Below are 16,580 nucleotides of genomic sequence, written 5' to 3' on the forward strand. Positions count from 1 at the left end.
ATATAATATAATATAAATACTATTCATTATATTATAATATTAAATATTAATATAAATAACATAAAATATAAATATATAAAATATATTTGGATATATAAATATATATATAAATATATAAAATATATAAAATATAAAATATATAAAATATAAAATATAAAATATTTAATATATAAATATATAAAATATAAAATATAATATAAATACTATTCATTATATTATAATATTAAATATTAATATAAATTAAAAATACATAATAACTAATATAAACATTAAATATAATATTTTATATATAATATTATAATAAATATCATTAATATTATATTATAAAAGATAATTATCTATTTATAATTATATAAATAAAAATATATAAATAAATAAAATATAAATTATATTTATTATATTATATTATATAATAATAATATAAATATTAAATATAAAATATATAAAATAATTGCAAAAGTGCAAGAGAGCAGATCCCTGAGGGTGAAACTCTCAGGAAATAATGTTTAAGGTGACCACTCAGTACCTTGATGTTCCTGGTGCTTGATTGCATACTTGCTGAACTGGTAAATAGAAAAGACCCTTTAGTTCAATTCTTATACTGACCCAGGGATTTACAATCTTTGGTGAAGACTACAGTTCATTAAGTACACTAAGAGATCCAAACTGTATTGTATTTCCAGGCTTACATATGAACAAACCTACACCTCTCAATGAACCAGAGGTTCTTAGGGATCCAACAGAGTGAGAAGAAGCCAGAGCCAAACTGAACTTTAAGGGCAGCTCTCAAAGTATTGAGTTTCATAGGCTGAGCATGTCTAGTCTAGTCTAATCTAGAATCAGACTACAGACAGATCTGCTCTAAAGGGTGCAGTAGTCGGGGAAGGGTTAGATTTATCTAATAACTAGATGAGCAATAATTTGGTTAGATACAATATGAGGTAAAGAAAGGCAAAGTGATGTCTTCTTGTTTTAATATGGCAAGATCTTATGCATGTTTACAGACTGTAGAGGATAAGCCAGAAGGGACTGAAGCTGAAAATGAGAAAGACGGAGGCAGGGAGAGAAAGAATACTGGTGAGGCAAGGTCACAACAAAAGATGGGATCGAGAGTCCTCTAGGGAAGCCAAATTCTCTGCAGAGTTGGAACTGAGTAAAGTTGAGAATTTTCCCGTTTTACTTTTACACTCTATCTAAAATTTTAAGATAATGGTATTGAGGGGTGCCTGGGTGGCTCTGTGGGTGAAAGCCTCTGCCTTCGGCTCAGGTCATGATCTCAGGGTCCTGGGATCGAGCCCCACATTGGGTTCTCTGCTCAGCGGGGAGCCTGCTTCTCCCTCTCTGCCTGCCTCTCTGCCTACTTGTGATCTCTGTCAAATAAATAAATAAAATCTTTTAAAAAAAGGATAATGGTATTGAGTATATATTCATTTTATAATGGAAAAAAATGTGAAAGAGGTCAACAGAATTTGATTTGGATAAGGCACATAAGAAAAAAAAAATCCACAACCGCTCAGCTCACATGATCTCCCCCTCCTGCTTTAGATAGAGTCAGTACCTCTAGCTCATATATGCTAGTTTTCTTGTTTGGGTAAACTATGTTAATATCCCAAAGGCAAAAGTTACAGCCCATTTTGTATCTTACTGTAGCTCTTCACAGGATGTGCTCAATAAACATCAAAAAACATAGATTGGGAGTGTGCTATAGATGACATTAATACAATCAAAAGATAACTATTCTGACACATATGGGAACTTATATATAATAAAGCATGCACTTCAACTCAATGGGGGAAAGATAGGTAATTCGGTATACAGTAGTGCTGAGACAGCTGGATGGGCATCTGGAAAAAAGTAAGGTTGGGATTCACATCTTTTATCTTATACCAAAATAAATTTCTATGTACAAAATACCATGGGATTAAAAAAAAAAAAAAACTTGGAGTGAGGAATGCCTCTCTCAGTATGACAAAAATGCAGAATGACAGAGAAAAATATTGATCAGTTTGACTTGAAAAAAATCTGCCTGGAAACTATCATAAACAAAGTGAAAACACGAATGACAAAGGTAAAGTATCTGCAACTCATATCACAGACCAAGGGCTCTTTTCCTTAATAAAGAACGTTTTTGTTTTTTTTTTTAATTTATTTATTTGACAGTGAGAGAGCACAGCAGGGAGAGTGGCAGGCAGAGGAAGAGGGAGAAGCAGACTCCCCGCTGAGCAGGGAGCCCAATGCGGGCCTCAATCTCAGGACCTTGGGATCATGACCTGAGCTAAAGGCAGAGGCTTAACCAACTGCGCCACCTGGGTGCCCCAATAAAGAACTTTTTACAAATCAGTAAGAAAAAGACCAGAAACACAACAGAAGAATGAGCAAATGACGTGTTGTCATAAAAAACTGTTCTCAAGTGTATGAAAATGCTCAGTCTCACTCATAATAAAAGAAGTTAAAACCATGAAGTGCCGTTTTTAGATTATAAAATTGGCAAAGATCAACAAGTTTGAGAACACTATCTCTTGATGCGCATGTGGGGAAACGGGTACCTTCATGTACTGCCAACAGTTTAAGTTGGTACAGCCTTCATGGAAGTTCTATGCATTGGTAAGAACACTCCAACCTCATCTCCTACCATTATTCTCCTCCTCAGTCTGTATTAGCCACATCTGTGTCCTTGTTCTTCCTCGGTAAGCCAAGCACATTCCAGCTCTGGGGGCCCACACACCTACCTTTCTCTACAACTCATGAAATGCACATCATTTCTTCCTTAACCTCCTTCAGGTCTTTACTCAAATGTCCCACCTCTACAGTGAGGCATTCTCTGATTGCTGTCAAAAAAAGCGGCTCCCAACCCCTCCATCATTGTCTTTTTACCATGTTTTTAATTCCAAGCACAGATGTGACATTATTCTATGTATTTATGTTTAATATCTTTCTTCTGCCACTAGATTGTAAACCTTGTAAAGGCAAGGACTGCTACATACTCAGACTCCAGAATAATACAGCTCAGCATGTAATATGTGTTCATTAAGTACACATACTGAATGAATGGATGAATGAATGAACTTCTCTGAAGGACAAGTTAGCAATTATCTATTAAAATTTGGAACAGACATACCCAGCAATTCCCTTCTAGGCATTACTTATAGTTTTACAAGTGCACAAAACAGAGAATGTACAAGGTTATTTGCTGTGGCATTGCTTGTAATAGTGAAAGGAAAAACAACCTAAGGTCAACTTTTAAAATGTATCATCTACATCTGTACAATGGAATACTGTGTAGATATAGGCGATCTCTGATTCTGAAATTTTTTTGCTACCTTTGGCAAATATACATGTGATGCCTGACCATCTTAAGCCCCTGGTGATACCACTATAAGAGTGACCCCTTTCATGGGGCTTTTACTGGTAAAGACAGTAGAGATGAATAGGTGGAAAGAGTAAATAATTTTTACAGCTTTATTTAATGAGTATCAATCTCCTTTCAGAAAACATGAATATCTGCCAATTCTAATGAGAAGAAAGATGTATCTGTACACATATAACCTGGTTCAACAAAGATCTTCTCTTTGTAGATCCAAACACATGAATAGGCCTAAACTGGCAATGCCTATTTATTCATTATGGCTAGATTTCCCATTTTACAAACAAACCACTTCAGTTATGGGAAGACCTTCAGGATTTCAGAATATCTTTAGTACAGGTTTCCTGATCCTGGAGTGGCAGAATTCCCCTACTGTCTATCAGATGACACCCCCTTGCAGAGTCCAATACATATAAAAACATAATGCACACAGGGTAATTCCCTGGTAACCATAAGCACCCTCCAATCTTACCAAACTATAATTTGCTTACTGTTCCTCAAATAAAATGTTCTAGTCCCTATCTCTTTACCACTACCCTCCCCCAAGACCCTTTTTTCTCCCAGCTTCTCTCATCTGGAGTCTTATAAACTTCTATCCAAACACTACCATTTCGAGAACGAGGCAAAGTCCCATCTCTCTACTAAAGGACTCAGTCTTCCCTGACTTTCTAACCCTATCGTCATCTAGGCTCTGACCCCCTTTAACTTTTATCAAGCATTTCTAATCTTTTTGTTGCCTAATTCTGTTAATTAGCTTTTCACAAGTTTCTGAGTTATCTTCCAATTAGATTGTGAGCTCCTTAAAGGCAGATTCCTAAATTCTGGTTTTTGTATATTTTTCATGTATCTACACAGTAGACACATGTCCTGGTTTTGAAAAGTAACATGGTCAATCCAAACTTGACCCAACATGTACATTTAGTGTTCTTTACAGATTTTTCTAGAACCACGTTTATACATCCTTTGTATAAACATGCAGTTTCTACTAGCTCAATTAATTCTTTGAGTTTTTGATATCAGAACTCGTCAGCTGACTCTGTGTCCCAGCCACAAGACTGCAATTGTTCATCCTGTGGGAATTCAACTTCAATGTCATAAACGAAATCTGGATCATCCTTCTTTTTCTGATTTTTCTCAAAAAGTTCATCCATGATGCTTTTTCTCTTAGCAAGTTCCTTATCATCTAGTTTGTTCAGGTCTTCCTCAGGATCAATTGTTGTTTCCCGTTGAATTTGTTCCATTGTTTCTGCCAAACTCTGCCCCAACAAGTAACCTCGTAAAAAACTGAATAACTTCTCTAGCTGCCTCAGGGACACTTGTTCCAGGTAACTCTTGTGTCGTGGATTATTCTTTAATTGTTCAGCAGCTTTGTTGCAATCTAGGAGAGAAAAACAAAATTATACACCACACACAACAGACATATCGCAAACTACTGAAAGCATTATCTGCTATGAGAGCCAAGTAGCTAAGTGACGGCTTCAGAATGAATTATTTTGCAGAACTATTATTCCTTTATATCGAGCTTTGAGTGTGGTGGGCGGAAGAGGGATGCATTTTTTATTTCCTTAACTTAAAAATCACTCTAAGGGGCGCCTGGGTGGCTCAGTGGGTTAAGCCGCTGCCTTCGGCTCAGGTCATGATCTCAGGGTCCTGGGATCGAGTCCCGCATCGGGCTCTCTGCTCAGCAGGGAGCCTGCTTCCCTCTCTTTCTGCCTGCCTCTCTATCTACTTGTGATCTCTCTCTCTGTCAAATAAATAAATAAAATATTAAAAAAAAAATCTTAAAAAAAAAATCACTCTAAGGAGATGTCAAACACTTGCAACTGGAGAAAACATCTAAGATGAAAAGGATTTATTACAGTTTCAGGTATTAGTACTGGTACTAAGAAAATATCTAGACTAAGAAAATATCAAGACAAAAAACACATTTGGAGGGAGAGACGGGAGTCAGTATTATTGAATAAAGCAATCTCATTTAACCCATATCACAATTCTGAAAGGGTGGGATTATCAATTTCCATTTACAGATCAGGAGACTGAAGCTCACTGACAATTTAGCTGGGGTTCATCTACCTACCCTGATAGTCATGATTTGAACCTGGGGCTGTCTAACTCTGAAGGCCATGGTGCTCTATTACAAGACTGAAATCATTCTTAATAAGTGATTTAGAGAATATTTAAGATAGGAAGCAAGATAAAACATGAGGTACCTGAAAACTTTGAAAAGTTTCGGACTGGCATGATGCGTTGGCGACTTTTCCCCTTCATTTCATTCTCATAGATTAAGATAATAGCTGGAGGCTGGAACCTAATTCCACATTTCTTGGCAGTGCACATCATTCTCACATGCACTTCAGGGTAAATCGGAGGAAATCTGATGAAAATATGTTAGTAACATAATGACTTCCTGCTGAAGGACAAAAAAATATAAGTGTTGAATAAATCACACTCCCCAGTACCCCTTCTCCCCAGCAGATCTGGCTCTAGTCCAGTTATAGAGATGCATGCTAGCCCGTCAACTTCAATACTTTGAGAGCTACCCTGAAAGTTCAGTATAGCCCTGGGGTTATCCTTTGTTGTTGGATCCCTGGTTCAATGAGGTATGTAAGTTTGTTCACACATGAGCCTGGAAGTGCAGTTGCCTGGACCTCTTAGTGTACTGCATTCTTAACCAAAGGTTGTACATGAACCCGAGTCAGCCCAAGAATCAACTTACAGGATCTTTTTATTTATCAGTTAAACAAGTACGTACAAGCACCCTCTATGGCAAGATACTATGATTTTTTAACCTTAAACATTAAGTCCTGAGAGGTTCATCAGACTGGGTCTGTCTCCTCCGTACCTTCCCATTTTACTCATGAAGTCTTCTATGATTACTTATTGAATCACTTATCCTCCCTTCTATTGTATATGCAGCATGAGGGCAGGGAACATATCCACTGTTCATCAGAATATCCCAGCAAAATACCATACATACCTGTTTAATTTAATGTACTAAGGGCACCTGGGGGGCTCAGTCAGTTGAGGGGGCCCTCTCTTGGTTTCCACTCAGGTCATGATCTCAGAGAGCCACAGTGGCCTCTGCACTCAGCAGGGAGCCTGCTTTTCTCCCTTTCCCTCTGCTCCTCCCCTCGCTCGTTCGTGCACACACGTTCGTGCACACACAAGCTCTCTCTCAAATAAATAAATACAATCATTTAAAAAATTTCATTTAATCTACTAATATAAGACACAGCCTCTGTATATCCTTTAAGTGTTTATAGTCTACAGGTCTCATAAAAAATGCAGACCCGGTACAGATTCAACCTCTACATACACAAGTCAATAAAGTTTACAATGTTTTTATTTCAACTTATTTGTCTCTCTGTTTTCTCAGTTACAAGAAACACAGCTCTTTTGCAGTTAATACTTTCTATTCCCTCTTGTTGGTGCCCAGTGCCAAAATATGCTTAATTATAGCGACTGCTTTAGGTAGGACTTTGATATTCTCAGGAAGATTTGCAAATGTCAAGGAACCTAAAGGTAAAGGAGTATAGAGTGATGATACCTTCATAAACTTGATTTTTCTAGAGAATCACCATAGGAACACAGTACATTGGAGAAGACTGGAGGTAGGGTGGGGGGGGAGGAGGAGGAACAAACATATATATAATGATTACCTTTGATTTGTTTTTGTCTACACATATAGTTTTTTTAGTATAGTATTTTTTACATTATACATCTATTTCCTGCCTTGTAAATGTAATAACTTACATGATTCTGTCCTTCGATGCTTTACTAAAACACACATTTCTATGACTGTCAAGTGTTTTGTCTTATAGATATAGCATCACCTATACTTTTCACTTCTTATTGTTGAACATCAGAATTTTTACTCTTAAGAAATTCATCTTAAAGAACTGCCATTTCAAATTACTGTGCTCTGATCTGACACAAACGATCCCACCCACCCCCTTCTTCAAATACTACTCCCAGTTCATGTCATTAAAATGTGGTCTGTTAGTAAGCTTTCTAAGAGATCCTACTGAGCACAATATAAATTCCACACACTCAAGCAAATGGCTGTACTCATGACTGATGTATGCAATTGATAACAATGTTTTTTTGACTACAGAGTCTTTTCTTTTTAAAATTTAACTTTTGGGGGGCGCCTGGGTGGCTCAGTGGGTTAAAGCCTCTGCCTTCGGCTCAGGTCATGATCCCAGGGTCCTGGGATCGAGCCCCACATCTGGCTCTCTGCTCCTCGGAGAGCCTGCTTCCTCCTCTCTCTGTCTGCCTCCCTGCCTACCTGTGATCTGTCTCTCTCTGTCAAATAAATAAATAAATAAAATCTTTAAAAAAAAATAATAATAAAATTTAACTTTTGGGGCGTGTGGGTGGCTCAGATGGTTGAGCCTCTGCCTTTGGCTTAGGTCATGATCCCAGGTCCTGGGATTGAGTCCCACATTGGGCTTCCTGCTCAGCGGGGAGCCTGCTTCTCCCTCTGACTCTGCGCCTCTTTCTCTTTCTCTCATAAATCAATAAATAAACAATCTTTAAAAATTTTTTAAACTTTTATTTGCACTAATATGTTTATATTCTGTTAAAAATGTAAAATAATTCTGAGGATTATAACAAAGAAACTGTTGTCCCCTGCCCTTCCTCTCTTCATAGTCAACCAGTTTCAATTCTTTTAAGTGTTTCTTCCAAAATTTATCTCCATATTTCTTAATACCATGCTTATACTGCTATTTTCACTTTCCGATGGTACATTCTGACATCTTTCCTCTTGCAAACACCTGTCCTAGCTCCAGTCTGCATCTAGACCTACTTACAGATTCACTTTAATTCAAGAAGACAGACCACACATTTACCTAACTCTTCCTCATAGGCTTTAATACTTTTCTCCCCAGGAATCAGTGACCGCCATAATCTTGCTAAGCATCCCCCACAGCACCTAAAAGTGTACGGATTTTGCCCAACAGAGAGACGATCCTCTCCCAAACTCACGTCCCCGCTACTGCAAGGCTAACTTTTGTACCCTTAGAGAAACAGAGAAAGTGCATCTTCTGCGGGGGGCGGGGGGGGGGAGAGCTTAAAAGCGCCGTGAGGGGCTTGCTTCCCCCCAACCGCAGTGCACACAAAACTTAACTCGACTCAGGCCGGGCGGAGCCTGGCGCTGCAGGTAGAAGCGACAGCCGTAGCCCCGCAGACGTGACTGCAGGGTGAATTCCCCCGCAGGAGAGCCGAATCCGCACGTACCTGGAAGTGGAGGTGGAGACACAGAGTTCCCCAACACCGCTCGCCCGACTGCTCCAGGACCCGGGTCTGGATGCGGGCCCAGGGAGTCGTTCCCACAGCAACAGCCCCGGCGTACGTCAGGGCGCGTGCGCCGCTCCTCGCTCCGCCCCCTGACCCGACGGCGAGGGGCGGGGCGACAAGGGATCAAAGACCGCGGTAGGGTTGTGGCCTCCCGCCACGCCTGAAGTTTCGGGGGGACCAGAGCTGCGGGGACCCGGGGAACCACAGGAACGCAGACGCGCGTCGTTGTCTTCCGTGCGGGTCACTGACTCCGTGGCAGCACGCTCTAGGAGCGGCGTAGGTCGTGCTCGGGCTCCTCAGTCCGCAGTTCGTCCCCGCGCGCTCTGGAGAGCGCGTTCTCCACCGTCCTGGCTGCCACGGACGTGGTTGTCCGGGCGGTGGCCTGGCTGCTCCTCTGGGAGGCGGCTGGACTCACCACACCCGCTACGGCCTTCACTAACACCCCCACCGACGCTGGTAAACGAGGGACGGGGTTGGGAGACCGGCGGGTGGGGGACTGTCCGGACTCCTAGGTCCTCCACGGTGCGCCTCTCGTCGCGCGGACCTAGAACCTGCTGGGTGACCTGGAGGAGGTTAAGAACCGAGGCCATGTGCTTCCCACCTTTCCCACCCGCCTAGCCACTGCTCCGAGGCGTCTCTTGGGTCTCTGGAGAGTCGGGCTTTGTCGTTCAGAGGTAGTACTAACCGTACTATTACTAAAATATCGGGAAGGCAGTACAGCCAAGTGTCTTGGGATGCATGAAGCTTGGGACCCCTGAGAGGATCAGCAAGGCCACAGTGCCCTATGGGGTGTGAGAATCCCAGTCCAGAATGGAGAGACTGACAGGGTGAGCGCGTGGGAAGGGTGGACAACTAGTTTTATTTAACAAAAAATTTTTTGTGATAGACTGGATTAGGCTAGGGCTTTTCTTCTAACTACAGGCTGGGCAAGTGAGTTGATCATTTCTTTGGGTCTACTTGGAGGGCCGAAGTGCTGTGCTAGGTGCTGTAGATCCAGGGCTGAGCTAAATATGGCCCCAACCCTCGTGAAACTTGCAGAGTAGTGGGGAAGTGCAGTAGTAATTACATAAGGAAAGTCAGTACAAATTAGGTTAAGTTTCTCCATCTGTAAAGTGAGAATATTAGACTAGGGTCAATCACTGTTTTTGTGTCTTCACATACTAGGTTTCCAGATTTACTTGAAGTATTATGAAGCCAAAATGAATTTTTAAACAGCTGGACTTGGTGATTTCTAAAGACTCTTCCAGCCCTGGTATTTTATCATTAAAAAGAAGTCAATTTTCAGAGCCGGTTCTAGCCACTGTAATCAAATAAAGTAATATTTAAGAGGAAAAGTCTTAAAAAAAAAAAAGGAGGAAAAATCTTGACGGTCAATTCAGATGCAACAAATTTATTTTGAAAATGTTATTTTTGCTTGGGACACCCGGGTGGCTCAGTCATTAAGCATCTGCCTTTGGCTCAGGTCATGATCTCAGGGTCCTGGGGTCGAGCCCCACATTGGGCTCCCTGTTCTGAGGAGCCTGGCCCTCTGTCTACCTCTGTCTTTGTCAAATAAATAAATACATAAATAAAAATCTAAAAAAAAAAAAAAAAAGGCCTGACCCTCTCTCTAGCTTTCTCTCTCTCTCTGTCAAATAAATAAATAAAATCTTCCAAAAAAAGAAAATGTTGTTTTTGCATTAAAAAATTAGGAATAATCTATTTGCTATACTATTTGTGAATTAACCTTTCTACCATCCCGAGATGAAAGGGGTTCAGTATTCTCCAGTGTATATCCCAACAGAATTTAAGCCTATTAATCTGACTTTTTTTTTCTAATTTAAGTTCTAGATAGATATAAATCCTGACTCTCCACCCCTATTAAAATTAAACATAGTGAAACATCTGGATTTGTAAAAAAGATACCCAAATGTATTTTTCGGAAATGATTATATATGCTTCTCTGAAGCAAATAAGGGTTTTTTTTTTTAGATAGCTAGGTAAGTGGAAATATCTTAGGCTTTAAAACTCTAGGAGATCTTGCTTCTAATCAGTAACTTACTTAGTGGTATGGCCTAGAGCCAGTGAGAACTGTTTGTTAATCAGTTTCCTCCTGTGTGCAAATGGCAGTAATTTCACCTATTTTGCTGAGTTGTGAAAGTTAAAATATGTGAAAGCCCCAAGTAGAGGACTTGTCATATGGATATCATTTAATAAATATCATTTTTCCTTTCCTTGTATATTTTGGTGTTCTCATATCTTTTTTTTTGTGTGTGTGCATCTTTTCAGGAATGAATCTAATAGACTTAGCAATACATAATAGTATATGTTTTTTTTGTGTTTGGTTTTTTTGTTTTTAAAGATTTTATTTATTTGTCAGAGAGAGTGCTCGCTTTGGCAGTACATATACTAAAATATTTGTCAGAGAGAGAGAGAGAGAGCACAAGCAGGCAAAGTGGCAGGCAGAGGCAGAGAGAAGAAGCAGGCTCCCCACTGAGCAAGGAGCCCGATGTGGGACTTGATCCCAGAACCCTGGGATCATGACCTGAGCCAAAGGCAGCGGCTTAACCCACTGAGCCACCCAGTTGTCCCTTTTGTGTTTGTTTTAATGTTAGTGCACTTCCAGCTTTTGAAAATAGATTAATGTTCCATATAGCAGGTTACTCAGAACAGTTGGTGGTCATTAGTAATGGAATTATTTATTTATTTATTTATTTATTTATTTGGAGTTGGGAGAAAATCTTAAGCAGGCTCAACACCCAGCGCAGAGCCTGTCTCAGGGCTGATCTCACAACCCTGAGATCATGACCTGAGCTGAAATCAAGAACTGGACGTTTGACTGAGCCACCCAGGTGCCCCTGAATTTTTAATTTTATGATGCTGACATTGAATAATAGTTTTAACATTTGAATTCTGCATGGTGTCATTACAGTGAGATTTTGGGTTATTCTAAGTTTATAAAGGAACCCTTTGAATCCTTGAAACCCTCAAGTTTTTGTTTCTCTGTTTTAAACCTTCCCAAAATCTCCACAAGGTGTAAGTGTACCATTTTCTCAGTTTTCCAGGTGTGGACAATAGAATACAAAAGTTGGCAGTATGTATCTAAAATACAGTTTCAGTGAACCAGGATTAAAACTGAGATTTCCTGGCTCTTTAGCTAGTCTGTTCCTTTTCGTGTCCTGGGATCATCTGAAAAAAGAGTATTAATGACAAACACTTATACAGAGCTCTTACTATCTGGTAGCCCTGTTCTAAGTGCTTGTACATGTATTCAGTACTCATGACAAATAGCAGAGAAATAAACGTATTTTGTCCAAAGTCACATAGCTTTAAGGGACAGACTGGGGTTATAATTAGGCAGTATTACTCCAAGGTCAGTGTTCTAAATGCCTCTGCTATATTATAAGTAGCTTTTTAGATAGCTCAAATTCTTTAAGTTTTAAACGCTTTTGTTTATAGGTTGGTTAGATTTTTCAGGCAAGTAAAGCCTATTCAAGCAATTATTTTCTAATTATTTAAATGTTCTTTCACTGAGCGCTTATTTTAAGAAATCTTCTGATTCTTATAGGCATAAGGGCTACTTGTTCAGAAATTATTTTGAGGCAAGAAGTTTTGAAAGATGGTTTCCACAGGTAAGTTGCCCACTGACGTTCACTAATGTCAAAATACTGTTTCATATAATTTAGAGCAAAAAATCAGTAGCTGGAAAATGGATAAACCGAAAATCTCTTGCTTTATTACAAATGTTATAAGGGACAGATTCATCATATGTGGTTCACAGTTTGAAATAATGATTAAAATAACAGTAGAGGGGCGCCTGGGTGGCTCAGTAGGTTAAGCATCTGCCACGGCGCAGATCATGATCTCCAGGTCCTGGGATGGACTCCTGTGTTGGTCCCCTACTCAGCCAGGGGTCTGCTTCTCCCTCTGCCTGCCACTCTCCCTGCTTGTGAGCACACTCTCTCCCTCTGTCAAATAAATAGTTAAAATAAATACATAAATAAAATAACAGTAGAGAAGAGGAGAAAAATGTTTATTATTTATCATGCATGTGTGGGTTTTTTTAGGATTTTATTTATTTTTGTGAGTGAGAGAGCACACATGAGCATGATTGGGGGAGGGTGGAGGGGCAGAGGGAGAATCAGACTCCCACCTGAGCAGAGAGCCTGACATGGGACTGGATCCCAGGACCCCAAGATCATGACCTGAGCTGGAGGCAGGCATCTAACCGACTGAGCCACCCAGACCCCCACATGTGTATTTTATGTATATAATATGTAACATACATACAGCCAGATTCACGCAATCTTCACATGGTTGTGAGATAGATGATATCTTTCTTCCTTTTCACTTCATCTTAGCCAGGAGGCCAAGAAGTGATTCCCTTTTTTCCTTTTCAGATGAGAGAAGTAGGGTTCAGAGAATTTAAATAATTTAGTAGAAGTTAGGGTGGTAAGGTTCTAACTCAAATTTATGACTGTCATACTCCAAAGCCATGCCCTCATGTTCTAAGATATTATATCACTCTAAATCACCATTTCTGATTTATAAGAATTGGTTCCAAATGACCATGCTATTTCCAAAATAGAAATTATTCTTGGGCAACCCTCTCAGGTCCCCTTTCTCTTTAGGAGCTTTGTACTCTATCATTCAGTAAACTTTACTATCACTCAATAAGCATTGCTTTGCAGCCCCTTAAAAAAGATTCTCAAAAACGAATATTTGACCAGTATTGAAGATATTTAAAAGACTAGTAGGAATGCCTGGGTGGCTCAGTCAGCTGGGTGTCTACCTTCGTCTCGGGTCATGATTTCAGGGTCCTGGAAATGAGTCCCACGGGGGGGCTCCTTGCTTGCCAGGGAGCCTATCTCTCCCTCTGCCTGCTTTTCCCCTCCTTGTGAGCTTGCTCTCTCTTTCTCTCTCTCTCTCTCTCTTGCTAATAAAAAAACACTTTATTTTTTTTTCAAAGATTTTATTTATTAGAGAGAGAGAGAGTGCACACAAGCAGTCAGAGTGGCAGGCAAAGGCAGAGAGAGAAGCAGGCTCCCCGCCAAGCAAGGAGCCCAATGTAGGACCTGATCACAGGATCCTGGGATCATGACCTGAGCCAAAGGCAATGGCTTAACCCATTGAGCCACTCAGGCATCTCAATAAAATACTTAAAAAAAAAAAAAAAAAAAAGACTAGTAAAAAGTTGTAGAAACTGTTCTGTAAGAAAACTTCCCATACTTTAAAGTGTTCGAGGTAATTAATTTGAAATAGTTCTGATACATGATTTATAAAATCTGATATGTTTATTTTTTTTAAATAGTTGCATTTTATAAGCCATCTTAAACTGAGACATCTCACTCTCCACCCTCTTCAGAGTTAGCCTACGTGTGAATGGCTAGGAGGTACAGTAGAAAAAACTTGGGGTTTGTTTTGTTTTGTTTTTTAACTCAGACAGACTTGGGCTCAGAGTGTAGCTCTTTTATTTAGTAACTATGTGGCTTTAGTCAAGTTACTTAAATCTTTGCCACCTTACCAGTAAAATTAGGTAATGATAGTATTTCCTCATTAGGTTCACAAGGATTGAATCTAAGAATATATAGGAAGTCTTTTAATACAGTGCTTGTCATATAGTACATCCATCGGAAATGTTAGCTCTTATACAAACAACGTGATAGATGATCAAATTGGGCACTACAATTTCAGTCAAGAGGAGATGTGACTACACAGTAATAAAACTGATTTTGGGAGGGAAGTCACTTCTGAAAGGAATTTTTAACCGGGTTTCAGACAAATTTTAATCAATGTCACGTAATTATGCCGAAGTTATAGCTTTTTTTTTTTTAAGATTAATTTATTTGAGAGAGAGTGTGTGTGTGCAAGCAGGGGGAGGGGCAAAGAGAGAGGGAGAATCACAAGCAAACTCCCCATTGAGCACCATCCCAGGACCCTGAGATCGTGACCTGAACCAAAACCAAAGTCAGGTGCCCAACAAACTGAACCACCCAGGCGCCCCATGCCAAGGTTATAACCTGTTTTTAGAGAAATTAGGATGTATTCTCAAGAGAAATGGGAAATACTCAGTAATGCAAATTTGGCGGTGCAATTATAAGTGACTCCAGTGAGGAAGAAAGAAGTGCCTGAAGAGGCCATTGTGACAGCAAAAGTAGCTGTCCAGTTAGAAGTACTGAAGGTAAAAACCAGGATATAAAACCAAGGATGAAGAGTGACAGAATCCACAAGAATAAACTCAGAAACTAGAAATCTCAGAGTTACTGGAAACCTTCAGATAATGCCAGTGAAAGGCTTTTCTGTTATGTTTAGAGCAGGTGTAATCTTGCTGCTGGGTAGAGAAGGAAACATTAAGAGATTGTAGAGAGTAGAATTAGTTACGTTCTCTTATTTCTGTCTTCTTGGTCAAGAAGAATTACTTCCACTCTGGAGAAGGCCAAGCAAATACTGGTAGGAGGAAACTGAAGTGCAGAATACATAAGGGAATTATATAAAAGGACCTTACTATTTTAAATGAGTTTAGGGTCTCCCCTCTGTGATAATCTATAGTTTAGGGCAGTAGAAGAATTTACTTAAGTGATTGCTGAACTTCTGTCTGTTTGTAATCTTTGGATAATCTGGGAGTTAGTTGCTGTAGCTTCTGGTCTAGCCCAGATTGTTAAAAGGATGATGTATAAACACAAAAGAGGAAGTGGTAGTCTCTGGGAACTAGCATGAATTTATGACAAATTTAGGTCCTTCGTACAGATCCATTAGGTAGATGGAAGAAATGCTGTAGATACAGTATATCTTATTTTCTGCAAGACTTGATGAAGTTTTACATGTTGTATTTGTGAACAAGATAAAGAATGTGAACTGAAAGCTAAAACAGTTGAATGACTTCATAAAGATCAACAAAGTTATCCAACATGTTCCGATTAATAGATTGAATGTCATCTTGGAGTGAGGTCCTGAATAGTCTCTGTCTTTTTAAGTATATATATTTTTTCTAATTATAAAATAGTACATGTTCATGAATACATATACATTATCTGGAAGAAAAGAGATTATAGGCATATTCTACTTTTATAGAGGCAGAGTGATATAGTGGCTAAGGATGTGGGCATTAGAGTAAAACTATTGGGGTTTGAAACCTGGCTCTTGGCTAAGTTAGTTTCTGAGTGCTGCGGTTTTCTTTCTTTCTTTCTTTGAGGAGGGAAAGTATTTGAGAAGGAAAAATATTTGTTTCTTCAAATCCTTTTGGATTTAATTTAATATAAATCCTTTTAGATTTAATTGATTAGCGTATTATGCCCTTAGCTTTTACATCACTAGAAATTATATATTTGGATGAAAATAGAATTAACAATACTGTAAATATTATTCAGAATTCTTTCAATGAATATAAATTATTAGGAAAATAAAATTCTATATGTAAAATTACCTATTTGGAAGAATATAAGCAAAAACAAAAAAAATCCAAAACAGTTCTTTTTCTGTATAGCTGCTCTTAATATTCAATTCTTGAAGTTGCTGCTGTGTTCTTGGAGCAATTAGTCCATAAAAATTTATTGATTATCTGAGAACCAAAACCTAATATCATACATTTATATAAAGTCTCAAAGCATTTCCCCATACTTTTTGAGTTAGAGGTAACAATTTTTCTATAAAAACAGTAACACGGGTGTTTTAACCCTGGTGCTTTAATTTCTTACAGGGAAAAGAGGAATTATTATAGTACTATTTCATAGTGATTCTTAAAAATATTTATTTATTTATTTATTTTGGTGGGGAGGGGTATGGGAGAGGGGGAGAGAATCTCAAGCAGACTCTGTTGAGTGTGGGGCCTGATGACTGTGAGATCATGACTTGAGCTGAAACCAAGAGTTGGTCTTGATCCACCCAGGTGCCCTCATAGTGATTTTTTAATCAACTTCATTGAGTTTTGACAATTCTC

At 39.1% G+C, this 16,580-nt stretch overlaps 2 protein-coding genes across 3 annotated transcripts in view; one reads left to right on the forward strand and one right to left on the reverse strand.

Annotated features, from left to right (window-relative positions):
* Nucleotides 1–4,090: 4,090 nt before the first annotated feature.
* CEP19 (centrosomal protein 19) lies at nucleotides 4,091–8,781 on the reverse strand. 2 transcript variants are annotated; one of them, XM_046003255.1, is made up of 3 exons: nucleotides 8,606–8,781; nucleotides 5,575–5,771; nucleotides 4,091–4,742 (listed from the first exon to the last, which is right to left on the reverse strand). In XM_046003255.1, the coding sequence occupies exons 2-3, from the start codon at nucleotides 5,702–5,704 to the stop codon at nucleotides 4,381–4,383; spliced, it is 492 nt and encodes a 163-aa protein (XP_045859211.1). In that variant the 5' UTR covers nucleotides 5,705–5,771; nucleotides 8,606–8,781; the 3' UTR covers nucleotides 4,091–4,380. The 2 variants fall into 2 exon arrangements, with proteins under 2 accessions (XP_045859211.1, XP_045859210.1); XM_046003254.1 differs by having other exon boundaries at nucleotides 5,575–5,774; nucleotides 8,606–8,780.
* The window catches only part of PIGX (phosphatidylinositol glycan anchor biosynthesis class X), a 41,296-nt gene continuing 30,764 nt past the window's right edge, over nucleotides 6,049–16,580 (forward strand). Inside the window, exons 1-4 of the mRNA XM_046003645.1 lie at nucleotides 6,049–6,108; nucleotides 8,585–8,716; nucleotides 8,935–9,121; nucleotides 12,213–12,276. Coding sequence (XP_045859601.1) covers nucleotides 6,049–6,108; nucleotides 8,585–8,716; nucleotides 8,935–9,121; nucleotides 12,213–12,276 — 443 coding nt within the window. The remainder of the gene's footprint in view (nucleotides 6,109–8,584; nucleotides 8,717–8,934; nucleotides 9,122–12,212; nucleotides 12,277–16,580) is intronic.

Source organism: Meles meles, chromosome 4, assembly GCF_922984935.1.
Source record: "Meles meles chromosome 4, mMelMel3.1 paternal haplotype, whole genome shotgun sequence".
NCBI lineage: Eukaryota > Metazoa > Chordata > Mammalia > Carnivora > Mustelidae > Meles > Meles meles.

Excerpts from the sequence above, each read along its gene's own strand:
- CEP19 (XM_046003255.1), bottom strand. The coding sequence starts at position 5,704 with ATGATGTGCACTGCCAAGAAATGTGGAATTAGGTTCCAGCCTCCAGCT. Across the intron at positions 4,743-5,574 it reads AAACTTTTCAAAGTTTTCAG|ATTGCAACAAAGCTGCTGAA; the intron begins GTACCTCATGTT and ends TTTCTCTCCTAG.